The sequence below is a fragment of the Solea solea genome, chromosome 4 (assembly GCF_958295425.1).
Source record: "Solea solea chromosome 4, fSolSol10.1, whole genome shotgun sequence".
NCBI lineage: Eukaryota > Metazoa > Chordata > Actinopteri > Pleuronectiformes > Soleidae > Solea > Solea solea.
This window is the reverse complement of record NC_081137.1, coordinates 13,654,454-13,670,102: the sequence shown is the minus strand read 5'-3', so window position 1 is coordinate 13,670,102 and position 15,649 is coordinate 13,654,454. Positions and strand designations below refer to the sequence as shown.

Below are 15,649 nucleotides of genomic sequence, written 5' to 3'. Positions count from 1 at the left end.
TAAAGAGACCATCACACATGGGCTTTGGTAACATGGCTCAAAATGTTGTCATGAGAAAATAAAAACTCTCAATGTACAAATGTCCATATAGAAAATCACCAATTTTACATTTTTTTTTAGTTCATCATAGTTCCAGTAACTCGTTCAGTCTTTGTGTTTTAGTCTAGTTTGTAGAAAACCTTATCTAATAAATGCCTGTTGCATTATCACTGATTTAAAGTGGTTTTATTGTGTTGTTCCTGGATTAAACCTGTACTTTCTGACACATTCACATTCACAGCAAAAGGGGACAACGTCAGACTTGACCCTAAATGGACGGATTTACCTTCTCTTTCTGTATCTCGTTCTTTAAGGCCGAGATCTTGATCTTCATCTCCTCCAGCTCGTGCTCAGGAAGGACCTGGATGCTGGGGCAGGAGTCAGAGTCGTCCAGAGTCTGGAAAGTCAAGTCGGCCAGAGGGATGTACCACTTGCACTCGTACTGCTGGTGACGGCTGCGGGACGCACACGTGTGTTAATAAAGAGCAAAGATATTTGAAAGTAAACAAGGCAAAGAATTAGAATGACCTTCAACAGAAAGTTTGTTGTGCTTAATTTGTTGTGAAACAGATAAAAAAAATAATAATGACATTGCATTGTTTGTATTCCCGGTTACCACCAGCAGGTGTGGAATGTATCTTAGTACTTTTACTCACATACTGGAAAAATTAGCATTACTATTTTATTATACTTATATTTTACTGATAATGTACTTCTAACAAATATTAATCCCACTATCTCATGATGGTTTCAGAGAGAAAAGGTGACAAATAAGATGCAAAAGTACACAACAAATGTATCAATAGTCTGGACTTCCTGTTAGCAAATGAATTGGTCTGCTAATTTACATAGAGGAAAGAAATCATCAATACGTCATACTTCTCTCTTTTTAATTGTTTTACAGAACACTCATTCAATGTATGTCCCCGTCACCCTTGTAAGTATAGTAGTACAGAGATAATGATGGGATTCAATGGCATGAAAACACCACCGTGACTTAACCCAGTGTGCGTTTACTGTGTCATGGTTGTGTTGCCTGTAACCATAGACCATAATAGTGGGATTACAGGACTGGTTGTTACTGCAACGCTATGCGCTCCTCCCTAAGAGAAGAGGACTACAAATCACACAGACAAATGTTAATTGTCAGCTAGAATAAAAATAATCCAATAAGGCAAAACAAAACACCCATCCTGTTAATGTGACAGCTTTCATAGTAATTCATCATAATTATGTTCCTTTCACTGTATAATAATAAATAAATATTGTATATGTGCCGTATTACTCCACTCTTTAAAACACCAAAGCCTGAAGGTTTTTTCTTTCTCTCCGTTTTAGAGACATAAATGGAAAGATTTTTTCTTCATTCTGTTTTACTCAAAAAAGAGCGGATGTGTAAATTGAGTGACATATGGGGAGAAAAATGTGGCCTTAATGGTAAACACACACTTTTCCATACTTCGGATGGAAAAGAAAGAAAGAAAAAAAAAAAAAAGGTGTCAAGTGTCCTCACCCCACAGCCGTTTTCTTCATCTTGGCACAGAGCAGCAAGTCGGTGAAGAGGAAGACGTGCCGCAACTTCCTGGAACTTTCCGACACCTCCACCAAGAAACCATCCTTCACCAGCTGGCGAGCCTGGGAAAAAACACCTGGGTTGACTTTTTTTGTCGCGTCACCAACATAAGCACGACGCTCAGCTAACGCCGGTTAAAAACAGAACCGAATGTTGGCAACAACTTAAGGACATGAGTGTGAAAAAAACAAAGTTGTTTTTCAGCTTGATCAAGGTCGAGCAGAAGGGGAAGAGTGTTTGTTAGCTCAGGAATTTATATTTTATCTTTAATATGACATCAGGTTTGCTCCTAACGTAACTTTACATCTAACCATCCTATCTATGTATATTACAGCCTTTTAGTGTTTCTTTAAACATCAGTGGTCATTCCAAAAGGGAAATATACTCACTCTTGCCCATCAAGAGGACACAAAATGTCCAGAGAGATAGATTCAGTTTAGTACTACAGGATGTTGTTTATATTGTCCTTCAAACTCTCTGATTCCTTTATTATTTACACAGTAAACTGTCATCACATGATGATTAGCTGTATAGTCAATAACCACATCGCCACAGACACCAACAAATTAGGGGGGGAACAGGACTTAAGAAGGTCACTTTTCACAAACGTTTTAGCAAAAGGTTTTAGGGCTGCGACGATTATTCGATTAATTGATTTAAAATCGTTACGAAAACCAATAATTTGGTTTTAGTTCTAGTTGTGTGTGTGTGTGTAAAATTAACTCATTCTAATTCGATATATGAAGGCTGCGGCATTATTTACAAGATCAACCACAATCAGTGGCAGCTGTGCTGCTTGAACAAAAGTTACAAAGCATGATCTTCAAGGTCCAGAGACAAAGACAAGGTGGTATTTAATGGTCCGACTGCAGATGGTAGCAAACAGGTCAGGGAGATACGGTGGCCTTCGCATACCAGAGTGGATATCTTTCTTTATTGTTGTCACAGTACACTTGTGCTTCAAAACATGAAACACACACTCTGGCTGGTTTGTCCATTAAGGCTGCTGTAGAGAGATTGCAGCCTCCAAAAGGGCTTATTCTATTTCTTATTCTAAAGAATTTTTATTTTAATGCTATTACACATTTATACAAACATACTTTTGTATGCTTAGTATATTCACACACTGGCCACTGGCTTGAGGGAAGAGAAATCCCTTCAAGAAGCAAAACCTTTCGACTTCTCCCTTTAGGAGTCGCCACCACGGATCATATGTCTCCATCTTGTCCTGTCCCTTGTGTCCTCTTTTGTTACACCAACTGTCTTCGTGTCCTCCTTAACAACATCCATGAGCCGTCTCTGTGGTTTTCCTTTTTACCTCCTGCCCGGCAGCTCCATCTTCAACATCCTTTGTCCAATAAAATCACTATCCCCTCCTCGGCACGTGACCAAACCACCTCAACCTTTCACTTTCGCTGCTACTCTCCAGCCACCCCCACCCCGCTTGCACTCTCCTCTTCACTTCCCTTGTGCACTGTCCATTACCTTTGGACGTGGGTATTTAAACTCTCCATTTCCACTTTCATTACCTATACTTGCATCTTCACTATACCACCTTTCTCACCGTCATTCCCACATAGATAGTCTGTCTTGCTCCTACTAACCTTCATTCCTCTTCTCTCTAGTGCAGACCTCCACCACTGCAGGCTCTCTTCCACCGGCCCCCTACTCTCACTACAGATTAGAATATAATCTGCAAACAACACAGTTCCCAGAGACTCCTGCCTGACCTCAACGGTCAACCTGTCCATCACCATCAGAGCTGATCCCTGACGTAATCCCACCTTCACCTTGGACCAATCCGTCACTCCAACCTCACCCTTAAAAAAAGCTAAATCTGTTTGAATGAATAAAATAAAGCTCAGAGAAAGTGAGCACACAGAATTGATATGTTTGTCCTCATCCAGATAAGCTCTCCGCTCATCAATTATCTAGATTTTACTGTATCAGCAGAAAAGAACAATAGTAAATAAGTAAAGCATTCTATGATTATTATAGTCATGAGGTATATAGTATTATAGTCTCTCTAGTTAATAAAAGGCCATTTATTAACCCTAACCCATAATCTCAATTATGATTCCAGAGGATGAGATTCAGGACTGTGCATTGTAATCCCACACAATGGTCACACACACACAGACTCTCACCTCTCCCTTGGGTGTGGTGACAGCCGTCCTACGAGGGTCAATCTCCTCATTGATGGAGGAGAGAAAGTTCTGAGATATCCTCAGAGCGTCCTGCAGGAGGGGGAAGTCTGGGTGGTCCTTGGGCGTGTGTTTTAGTAAGTCCTGAAACACAGGTAACACGGACACTTCATAAAACCTTCACAAACACAAAAGGACATCTAGGGGAAAGAAACAGTTGTGGGTCAGACTGGTGTTTATCAACGGCGACTATGCATGTACTTTATTTTGTCGGTGCTCCAAGTGCCTGATCCGTTTTATACCACATGTCCACATCTAGCTGTCTGTTTATCCGTCTATCTTTTCATTTATTTACCTATACTTAGAGCCTCCGAGTTGGCATGAATGACTTTTGTAGAAAAACAAACACACACACACACACACACACAGGTCTCTGATGCAAATGTTGCGTTGTCAGCTGTATGCAAACATATTCATGCAGTTAACTCTGAGGCCGGTCTGCTTGCATGACTGTCCGTTTCTCCTTGTAGTACTTTCATTGAAATAATCAAACAAAGATGCCAGGTGGACGTTTTATGGCAAGGAAAGGCACATTTATTAGTATTGCACATGACCAAACACAGTGGCCATTCGATGTGCTTTAAAGAAATACAAAAAGAATGATTTTAGTTCAATTCATCTCAATTTAAAAGAGAGGAAGCACATACACAAAAAAGCTTTTTTTAGGCAGATGTCATTAAGTACTTTTTTTGTAAGTTCAGTCTCATAAAAGGCAAAAAACCTGATTTGAAATGGTCGTCTAATGGGTCTAAAATCAGTTTAAAAGTGTATTCCCTCATGTATATGGTCTGTATTTATATAGAATAAGAACATTGCCTAAAATGCTGTAAATGTGTTAATATTTGGTGACGGGATAAGGCGGTCTTTAAATTGAGTTGCGTGTAATAGGAGTGGCATAGGTACATATAAGTTTATACTCCTGCCTACGCCTTTGCAAACATGAGACGAGATGTAAATGTGTTGTCATTGTAAATGTTGCATGTGTTTGAAATAAAAAAAAACTATCCGTCTATATCTATGAAAATACTGATGATTAGATGCAGCATCTGCATGAGTGTATATAGAGCATGGGTGTTAAGGGTAGTTTAAGGGTCGCTTCATCAAAGTCCACACAAAGAGAGTCTCTATTTACGTCTATAGTATAGGTTTGTGTTAATGAACGTAAAAGTGTCATACTCACATGAAGGACCAGGGTGCTTCTGGTGACGCGGTCAATTGGCTTGTAAAGAAGAGCTGTGGGGAGAGAAGAAGTGCAGGGATGTGATTCAGTGTTGCACACGCACACACACACACACACACACACACACACACACACACACGAACACACACACGGTTACACAGCATGTACAAGAACTAACACTCACACTCAGCCCACACTCCGCTAAACACGGCAATTAAAGTCTGACTGATGATTATTCTTAGGTTGACATTCAGCTTAATGACAGCAAGCTTCCGCACTGCTGAGTTGTCCTTTAGTGAGACATGGAGTTGGCACCCAAACATGTGCTAACCTATGATGTTACAGTTTTCATGCGGGGATGAACAGAGAATCAGTGCATTTTAGGGTAATTGCTATTCCCAAGCTGGACCTACATAGTATAATATCGCATTTGTTGTCCTTTGTCAATTTTAACTTTCACACACACAGGCCAGCTGCTAAATACCCCACGGTTCTTCCGCTGCACATTCAGTCTGATGGGTAAACTACGGCTTATCTGCATGTATTTGTAAAGAAAATAAAAAAAAGGTGTGATAAGACAGACCCATGCTCACACAGGCATGCCATCGATCCTCTCTAAAATCACAGTTTAAGTCTGCACCAACACATTTGGCTCACGTCCCTTGAGGCAGCTTTACTGCTGAAGTCGTGTGAACAGCAGCAGGTCTGACATACATGACAGCTTTAGGTGAGCAACTGAAAATGGAGGAAAGAAAATGACAAGGAGGGGAGATATATATATATATATATATATATATATATATATATATGGTGGGCAAGAAGACAGACAGAACCCCAAGGGAGATATAAATAAGAAGCGAACATGAATAAATGTAAAAAGATGACATTACAATATGAAGGATTTTTCTTTGTCAGAGGGGATCCCAGTGGTTATCTAATGAAATGCCAGAAATGTCTGAAAAATAATGAAGACAAAAATAATAATGCCACTCGTGAAGCAAGGCAGATATGCTATAAAAGGAGGAGTGTGATGATGACGTTCCTCTCAGTGAACAAGCTCATTTCTATTCCGTTATAGTGAAAATAAGTGAGTGACTTTGAAAGTGAATTGAGAGGAACAGAAAGTTGCCCCTGCCAGTCAGAGCTCTGCTCTTTCTATCAGAGAGGCAGAAACACAACTAATCTTGTATATTATTTTTTTTCTTTTCTCCTTTTCTCAGTGTCTGAGAAACCTAAAACTATATTCTTTCTTTTTCCATCCATCCATCGTCTACTCCTTTATCCTCCACATGAGGGTCGTGGGGATGCTGGTGCCAATCCCAGCTGACATAGGGACGAAAAGGCGGGGTACACAGGTCACCAGTCCATAACAGGGCCAACGCCATGTGTTTGGAGTGTAGGAGGAATCTGGAGAACTCAGAGAAAACCCATGCACACACACGGAGAACATGCACACTCCACACAGAAAGGCCCAGACCAGGACATGAGCCAGCAACCTCCTTGCTGTGAGGCAACAATGCTAACCACATGCGTGTGTAATAATCAGAATATTATATGAATATAGTTTATGGCCAACAACAAAACCTTGATCGAGGGTCAATGAGGCAGACGGCGAGAAAGAGAGAGAAAGAGAGCATGAGACAAAGACAAGAGGATTATTGGAAGTCGATGAGCCATCACAGGGAGGTGACTTTAATTGGCCCCGTTCTCAAGGTCGCCTTGACGACTTGGCTGACATACTGATAATTTGTCTTGGCTAACACGAGAAGGGGCAAAGTCTATGAACAAGCACAACACAAAGACACTGCTTCAGGTCTACATTTGGGCCAGCTTTTTTACTTTTTGCAAGACATTCATCTCCTACTGCTGGACATGGAGGCATGAACTGTGAAGGTGGACAGGGAAGACGGACTGGAAACTAATAGTAAATGGAAAATAAAGGCGACAGAATGACAAGAGTCCAACTTTAAAAAAACAAACAAGATACTTCTTCGATTTAGTAGGTAAGGATAATCCCATACGATAAAAATGTCTCAGGCCGATATCTCAAGGTTGTGATATCGGTGTCAGAAAAAAGTGGTACAGAGCCATCCCTATATGCAGCTTATTTGTATCCTTAAATTAGGAGAAAACAGCATTACTTTAGCTCTAAACAACTAGCAACCAACTCTAAAATACTAATGGTTTGATACCACATATTTGTGTCCAATACGAATAACCGACCAGGTTGAAACAAGGGTCTTTGCAAGTTCTCCCCGTGTCCCCACCTATCGCCCTATGTCAGCTGAGATCGGCACAGCACCCCCCCGCGACCCTCACGTGGAGGATAAAGTGGTAGAAGATGGCTGGATGGATGGACGATATAAATATCACAACACTAGATATCTACTAATACCGTTATCAGTCCAATACAGTCTTCTTCCACTTTTAAACAACATCGCTTCTAAATAAGAAATTTGTGCTGATGCATTTACCGCCGAGCATAACCGGCCATTTCTAAAAACACAATGTTCCAACAGCGTGACGGATATTTGCAGCCTTCACTTGCGTCCTTGTCACATGACAGTGGTAGAGGACACCTCTCTTCACAGCATGTTGCCTGCGTTAAACGAAGCATTTATGTCAGATGTATTTATTTAAAATGAAATGCAAAAAGCAGAAGAATAGTAGAATGAGTACGAAAAAAAGAAAGGCAGAATGCCTTATAAAAGAAAAATGGAGGTAAGAGAGAGACGAGGTTTAAAGTTTCAGAGGTGAGGTGGAGAAAGCCCTTGGCTGCGTCGCCGGGTAATTAAGAAACTGCAATACAAACAGTAATCAAACCAATTGCTCCAGATGCCGACAAACACTGATTGTTGAGGGACTATGAAGCCGCTCTCATGCTGCTTCACTTCCATGGTAACCTATGATATTGCAAACACACCATTTGTCCATAGGATAATACAGTGAAGTCCCAGGAGGAAAGCATTTGAAAAGAATGAGCTTAAACCAGCAGGACGTTTTTGAATCATCCTCATTTACAATGCAAAAGTGAACAGACTCTTCACGGGTACACGCTGCTGACAGATGACACACACAGTAGGAGCATTTAAAACCAGACTATCTCTGCTTCACAAAACAACACCATGTGCTTTTCCCCCCTGCTTTTCTGGAGCACATCATCTACCACCTGCTTTAATTCCTCATAACAGCTTATATACTGAAGATGCCAGAAGAACACAGTAGTTTTTAAAAACTCCCTGATACACACACATACAGACACACTGAGATCAGACTGATTCTCTTGTGATAAGTATTCTCTACAAGGAGATGTCTGGTACTCAGAACACACACTACACCTAGCTTGCTTATAAACAAACACACACTGATAGGTGATGCTGTCCTCCTGTACATCATTCTGTATGGTAATCAATCAGTCAGTCTTTCCAGCATCATCCCTCATCAAAAAACACAGAAGCTCTGATATCCGACATTCAAACGTCAGAGATAATCAGCAAGTAGACAACACAGCGACACAGACAACACGAACAGAATCACTAATCAATACCTAACAGCATATGAATAACTGTCTGGAACATTTACACTAACGACCTCCAATCCAACAGCAGACAAGTTGTGCGAAATCAAAAGGGAGACGCGTCATGCAGCCGTTACCGTATGTGCAGTTACAACACAGTCTGAGGACCAGGAGCACCTCCATATCCCCCCCTTTTCTCCTCTCCTCACTCTGTCTTCCTGCTCACTGCCTCCTTCCTCAGGCAGAGAGATGGACGGAGAGAGAGAGAGAGAGAGAGAAAGAGAGAGATAGTGTATGTGTGCTCTGTCACGCGCCAGTTTGCCTCCCAAAACCCGCCACTGCATACACAAGCAGAGGGGGCAGGACTCAAGTCTTAAAGCAACCAAGGCAGCAAAGACACAGAACTACACGATGTACACTCGCACTCTTCAGGAGGCGCACGTAAGTGGAAAAAAAACCTATGGTACACAACACACAAACACACAAGACAACTTACCCTCCATTGAGATAGTTGTGGTGCAATCTTTGGAGTCTTTAGGACCTTTAACTTTGAGGTTCTGAAAGCAGAGAGGAATAATATATGTGATTAATCTCTTGTCTTACACGTACAGTCCTCTGTACTTGCTTGGGGCTGAGGCTGGCATAACTAATGAAAAATGTAGAGAAACTGCGGCAGTGAAAGAGGGCGGATGGTTAGCTGTTCAAATACCAATACACCTTTACAGCCTGACCACGAATTAATAGAAATGATTCCAGTTTAATTTCAGTATTTAAAGCTACGGTGCTCGACTTGAACAGAAACAATGCTACATTATGTGTTGCTGTGTCCTTCATCTGCAAATGGGCTCCGTCAAGCATTACTATCAGACATGACTGAGGGAGCGTTTGGCACGTGTACACCAGCAACGCAGGGGCAGGTGGGAACAGGAGGCATTTATCCTGTCAAACTGCTGAACAAGAGGCTTTTTTTTGAGCCCTTCTTTATGTTTTCAGTCAGACTCCAGCCTGTTGGCTGTTGTCTCCCTTTATTAGCACATCGTCCCTTTATTAGCAATCGTGCTTAATGACACACACAGTGTGCGTGTTCAAGCTGTGTATGTATTTATATTTAAATCTTTGATCTAAAGTCTTACCAAATAAATGTCTTTTTCATGCCATTTCCTCTATATTTGTTAACTGTGTAAAAGGTGTTCCTCAAAATTTCCCTTAAACTGAGCTTCCTGTCTGAAAGAGGATGTTTTGAATCCCCTTTCTTCTCCATTTATACTCTCACACTCCCATGTGCATTTTTTCATTTTTCTCCATCGCCACCTGACCAGATGACATTGTACTTTGGATTCATTGGGTTTAAACTGGGAAATAATTGTTCAGGGAGCCCGAGTTAACCACGACAGACTCCAGACCATAACCACATTAAGAATCTTTGTTGGGCTCCAAACTCTCCCATTAATACAAGATCATGGTGAAATATTAATGCAACTGTGCACTGAAATATGTGTTGTGACATTGCATAGGATTATTGAAGCAATGCCACAGTGACTGCAGACTCTATTATACACCTGTCACTAGGTTTTCCCATGAAACTGATACCAAGTCCAAACTGTGTTATGTGCCAACTCAACACAATAGGATGTTACAGACACATGATGTGGGAATGTCCCTCTGTTCAGGCATTATGGGGCCGGCTGTCCAAAGTCTTGTCTGAATTACTAGCAATAATATGCATCATAACAGCAATCCAATTTTACTTCTCCTTAATGATGATTCTCAAAGGCATAGGAGTAAGAAACAGTGTTATTATGTTTAAAAAAAAGTTGTACGGATGCTGTTATATGTCCCACTTGCCGTGATTCAATAAAAAACGTTCTACACAATGCCACAGTGATTGCATGTCGTAATCAAAACAAGGGAGTCGCACAACGGATTTGATTGCGTGACTATTATCAAGCGAACAATGTTCAACATCCTTCCCCTCCGCTCCCTGAGCCTCTCGCCATCTTTGTGGGATGAACTTACCTCAGATATCTTCTGGAATTGGCTGTTGGCTTGGCTGCATTTTTCCGCCGTCTCTAGCGCCACCTTGTAGTTGTCCACAAAAGCCTTGTACACGCCCAACTGGCTGGCCTGGATCGTAAGAAAAGAGCAAGAAGAAAAAGACATTCAGGTATGAGGGGAAACAGGCAGGTGTGAGGAAAAATGAAGGTATGATCAATTTGGGCCAGAGCAAATCTGTCATACCAGTAAACCAAAACACCGATTCTCCTTCATTTACTTCTACAGGTCACACAAATGTATTGAAATGCACACACAGCTCTGATTAGATCACTGCAGAACTGCCGTCACACACGCACGCACAGTACAGTATAATTAGTGAACACAAACCTAATCGCATCCCTGTCAAGCCAATCCACTGGCAGCTCTGTGCAGTCCTGATTGACAGAAAGTCACCGTCACTATTCTTGATTGTTTGTTACCAGCGCTTCCTTTGCACAGCTCTGTGCAGTCGGCGTCTGCATTCATTACAAGCTGCAGAGCAGAAGTGCATGAATATGCATCCTGCTAGAGGTAAGCTTAAAAAGACTGGGCTTGAAGAGCAGACTTCACCCTGTTAAAGCAATAACAGTGGATTTGGCTGAACGGCGTGAACGATTAAGTCTTGTTATTTGTGTCGTTAAATCCTCTAGAGCCTTTTCATTTTCTCCTCCTTTGATCTTTTCTTCCTCTCGGAGGGTAAATTGCAGAGTTGACCTCAAGTGACGAGGCAGTGAGAGAGTCAAGTGACACAAGTGGGATGTTATAGATCATAGACTATGTTCTTGGTAACGAAAAGATGAAGAGAAAGTGAAAACAGATAACTAGGGTTGTCCCAACCTCCCTAATCTCACGCTGACCATTTACAGTGTTTGTAGAGAATATACATATAGATTATACATATGTTGCAGTATCAAATCACCTGTTCAACAAACATGGAGCAATTCTGGTCAAAAAGCATGTTGCAAAAAAAAAAACAGAAGACAAAAGAGAGATGGTGACACCCTCTCTATCTCTATTTACCCAGGTATCTGGAGATCTTCAACACTAAAAAGATTGAATTGGGATCGCAGGCCAAAAAAAGCTGTTTATTTGAGAGCAGTTATTTGTAGTCACCTAGCACATTTTTAGACAAATAAACAAGCAGTCAGTTAAGAGTTTCATCTCATCACAACAGCCCACTTTATGGTGTCAAACCAAGAGATCACTTAGCGTCAGTACAGAATTTCCAAAGATAGCAGCTTTTGCTTTCACAGCCTGCCTGAAAGTACAAACACGAAAGCATGGACTGACATTTACGACTGTGGTATTTCACCACTTCCATCATCATGCTACTTGGACACTCTACAAGTGGCACGAATCCACTCAATCTCTGTCCATCACAGAGACGCACGACTTTGAGCAACGGTCGAGAGGATTTACAGACGAAAGGGTTGGAAAAAGGAAAAGAGAAAGAACTGTACAACTCAATCATCATTATAATGATTATTTAGCAATTAGCAGTATATCTACAGTGAAATGTCACATTATTTTGACATAAAGCATGTCTTATTTGTTTTTTTCCCCCATTATCCATAATTCCCTCTGTTGAAACTGTCTGTTTGCCCTTTTACCTTTCACAATAAAACTTCATAAACCATGCACATGACGACTGGTTGTCTCACTGCAACCCTCTCTCTGTAGAAACCGATGATGCAAGTCCCAAATTAGGACGAAAATAAATGAACAACCAACTGTCAGTACAAGGCAACACAATAAAAAGATATATTATTTAGCTGATAAGACCGTTTCCACTATATGCTTCCAAGGACTTAATTATAATTATACTTTGTCTGGACACGTCAGTCACAAGGTGCAGCTTAAGTGAGGAAAGTTTGACGTGCTGCTGCCTTAATGTTGCTCTGATGGCCTTAATGCTGCTGCTGCTGCTGACGAGGAGCAGCGGGGAGCAGAGCAGCTAATTACTCTGCCATCTGCACTCTTGACTAAATGTTTAGCGGCCACGTGTCACACTCTCACGCGCACATTTACGCAGCACAGATGGGAGAGACTATGACTACGCCAATAGGTGTCACCTGGTGGTCGGAACTCCTGGGATCCCGAGAGAGGACGAAGGGCAACTACTACAACGTGATACAGTATTTCTGTGCGACATCGCCGTTGTTTGGTGAACAGGCGCGACAGTAAATGAAGTTTATTCTATTGGCTGTGAATGCCTGGCTTCCACAGGACTACTCACCCATCCATTACCGCATGGATGGATTAAATAGATAACTGTCGAGTATCTTCTTTCTCAGTGTAGCTGTCTTCTTGCACAGTGCCCTCTAAATGTGCAGATTTCTGTTCTAAGTTTGGGCTTGATGGTAGCCACTGAATAAAAGGGAAGTCAGCAGTTGTTGAGTCATAGCTGGTCAGTGCTAAGAATAACCCTGGCTGACATACCTAAGTTCATTGGAAAACCAACAGAAGAAAGCTGGGAATACAAAAAGGTTTCATGTCAGACATGTCAACCAGCTTGATGTTGATGATGAAAACGACCTTGAATTCATTCACTTATTCTAAAGTAGCTGAGCTATGTATACATCTGTAAAACTACAAGGTTTTTGAGAGTCACAGAGATGAGAATGAACACATAAACGGTGTTTGTACATGAGCTGTGATCGATAACACTGACACACAGTCAAGATTTCAATTCAAAAGTCAATAATAGGATGACATTTCACTTTTACAAAGAGTAATATCGATTCCTCTGTCTTTAAAATGGTTGCCAGCCAGTGTTATAGTACTCGCATCCTTGAATGTGGCATGAATTCAGCTCAGGAACCTGATTATTTTAGGACTACACTTGGTCTTGAGTGGTGTTGACGAGGAGATCAGAAGAAACGCGAGGTTTGTGCTCTTTTATCTGTTTCTCTACAGAACCTACAAGGAGGTGACAAGCCTGACAACTTAATTCTAGTTTTGTAAATTTTTTTAGTACCCTGAAACTGATGGAGAGACAGAAAACTAGACCCACATATCACAGGGTACCTCACGATAGTATATGCGATACATAGTCAATGATACTAATAATATCACGATACAATTCTGTAAAAATCATTATATTGCAAGATCGTCATGTATCGCTACATGATGTGTCATGTAGCGATACATGACGATATCGGTCTAACTGAAGAATACCAAACGTCCATGAAAATGTAAAATTTCAGGATTTCTCTATTTATTCACAACATAGAGAACAAAGTGCATTGAGTCTATGTGTTGAACATGGGTGGGGCATCTGTTAACGTAGATTTCTCCGCTATTATCTTCGGCCAGGTAACTTCCATCAAAGCTTAGCTCAGTCATTTGAGCAGCACAGCGAGAAGACATCAAGTAGTGACGCTGGCAGGGACTCTTTACTTATTTTGTTCATTAAAATATTAATATTGGCCCTGGCATATCAATTATTGTAGTGCACGAGGGAGGACGACGGTATATCACCGAATCAATATACAAACACACTCACCAGTTTCTGGAACAAATGGCCCACAGTGACCTTCTCGTCCCACTGCTGGATGTTTGGTAGGAGGGCATCGTAGAACTCTTTGTGGATCTCAAAGATGTCCTGGATCTTGTAGAAGATGGTCTTAATCTGCGGGATGGTCAGGACGGGCTGCGAGGTGGTGGCTGTGGCTTTCAGAGGACGCATGGGCTGGGAAATGACGGACAGATTCAGTAAAACAACAAAGTACCAAAAAAAAGATGGATAGGGCAAACAACAACACACAGCTCAAACACACTTAGCTAATTTCACTGTAATAACTACAGTTTTTAAAACATAACGTGTTTTACAGTTTTTGTACGGAGAACTTTGAAACAATGCCATGTTTACGGGGGAACTTTTTGAAAACGGCAAAGAAAAAGATTGTTTACGTTTCGTGCTGTTTGCCCCATCTCCTTGCATCGCTTCTCTCTCTCTCTGGTTAAGTTCCTCGTCTGTGCACTCATAAAGATAACCCGTTGGATTTTCTCTACACGGTTCATCGTCACCAGTTTCATAGTCAGACGTGTTTGTTTGTGCAATTTCCCTCACTCGCTCTGACTAAAACAGCACAACTTGCTGCACGGCGTAGTGATACGGGCCAGAAAATAGTACCAAACTGACTCTGACATACTGATGGGCAGCGGTTTTATGGTTCATACCTGTAAACATAACATATGCATGCATGCTTATGGTTTAAAACGTGTTAGTTATGTGTCCCAAACTCTCTCACAGAACTCCTTTTCTTGGCTCTCCAAACCGGAGCCTTGTTCAAAAACCCGAACTACCCCTTTAATTTCCGTGCAAGCTGTACGTTTCATTTCAGTGGCCTGATTGGGTCAGTGCCTGGAAAGAAGTACTTTTTTTTTTAACTTGCTTCCGTGTGTCATGCAGTGACGAGTGCGTAACCGCAGCCTCTCTGTTCGGCACTTGGGTGGGTCTCTTCTCCCCTGTGCCTTTACTGACTGGCATGTCAGCCGAGTTAATCATAGACATGTGTGAGGTAGGGAGCTGAAAATAAAGTAAGTCAAGACATAAAGGCTTTCACGTCATGAGAGCAGATGACGAGTCACTTCACTGATTGCGGGGGACACACTGGCTAGATCTATATATGATGCTAAAACAGCAGGTTGGAAATGTGTTATATGGATGAGTTGTTGTCTCCTTTATCTGTATTTACCTGTATTCGTACATTCGTATAATTTTCAGCACAGATATCTATGCAGTAAATGAGATCAGGGGTAGCTGCACATATTGAACAAAGCCTTGAGTGTTTACACTGTCACCGGATCTGGATGCTTGAGAGGAGAGGAGAGGAGAAGTTATATCATTTGACCCACCATCTTTCATCTGCGATGAACCATTGCATTATTAGTAGTAATCGGTTCATAATAAGCTTCTATTACAGTTGTCAATAAATAGTTGGTGATTATGTAGGTAGTCCATTCATAATTGATACAGCTACTAAATAAAAAGACGGGTCAGTGGTCATCTGTGCCTCATATGTAATAGGACGACACGGTCACTGCCTTGGCTCTGTGTTTAAACAGAGCAAATAAGAGGTTTTTTATAGCCAGTCTGA

General features: G+C 41.4%; 1 protein-coding gene across 4 annotated transcripts in view; it reads right to left on the bottom strand.

Moving 5' to 3' along the window:
- Window positions 1–15,649, bottom strand: part of abr (ABR activator of RhoGEF and GTPase) — a 120,058-nt gene that overhangs the window by 50,107 nt on the left and 54,302 nt on the right. For all 4 annotated transcript variants that reach the window (XM_058626979.1, XM_058626980.1, XM_058626981.1 and 1 more), the window contains 7 exons: window positions 14,053–14,238; window positions 10,530–10,637; window positions 9,010–9,070; window positions 4,997–5,049; window positions 3,760–3,900; window positions 1,553–1,674; window positions 326–494 (listed from right to left, as the gene is read on the bottom strand). In XM_058626979.1, the coding sequence (XP_058482962.1) occupies window positions 326–494; window positions 1,553–1,674; window positions 3,760–3,900; window positions 4,997–5,049; window positions 9,010–9,070; window positions 10,530–10,637; window positions 14,053–14,238 (840 nt within the window). The remainder of the gene's footprint in view (window positions 1–325; window positions 495–1,552; window positions 1,675–3,759; window positions 3,901–4,996; window positions 5,050–9,009; window positions 9,071–10,529; window positions 10,638–14,052; window positions 14,239–15,649) is intronic.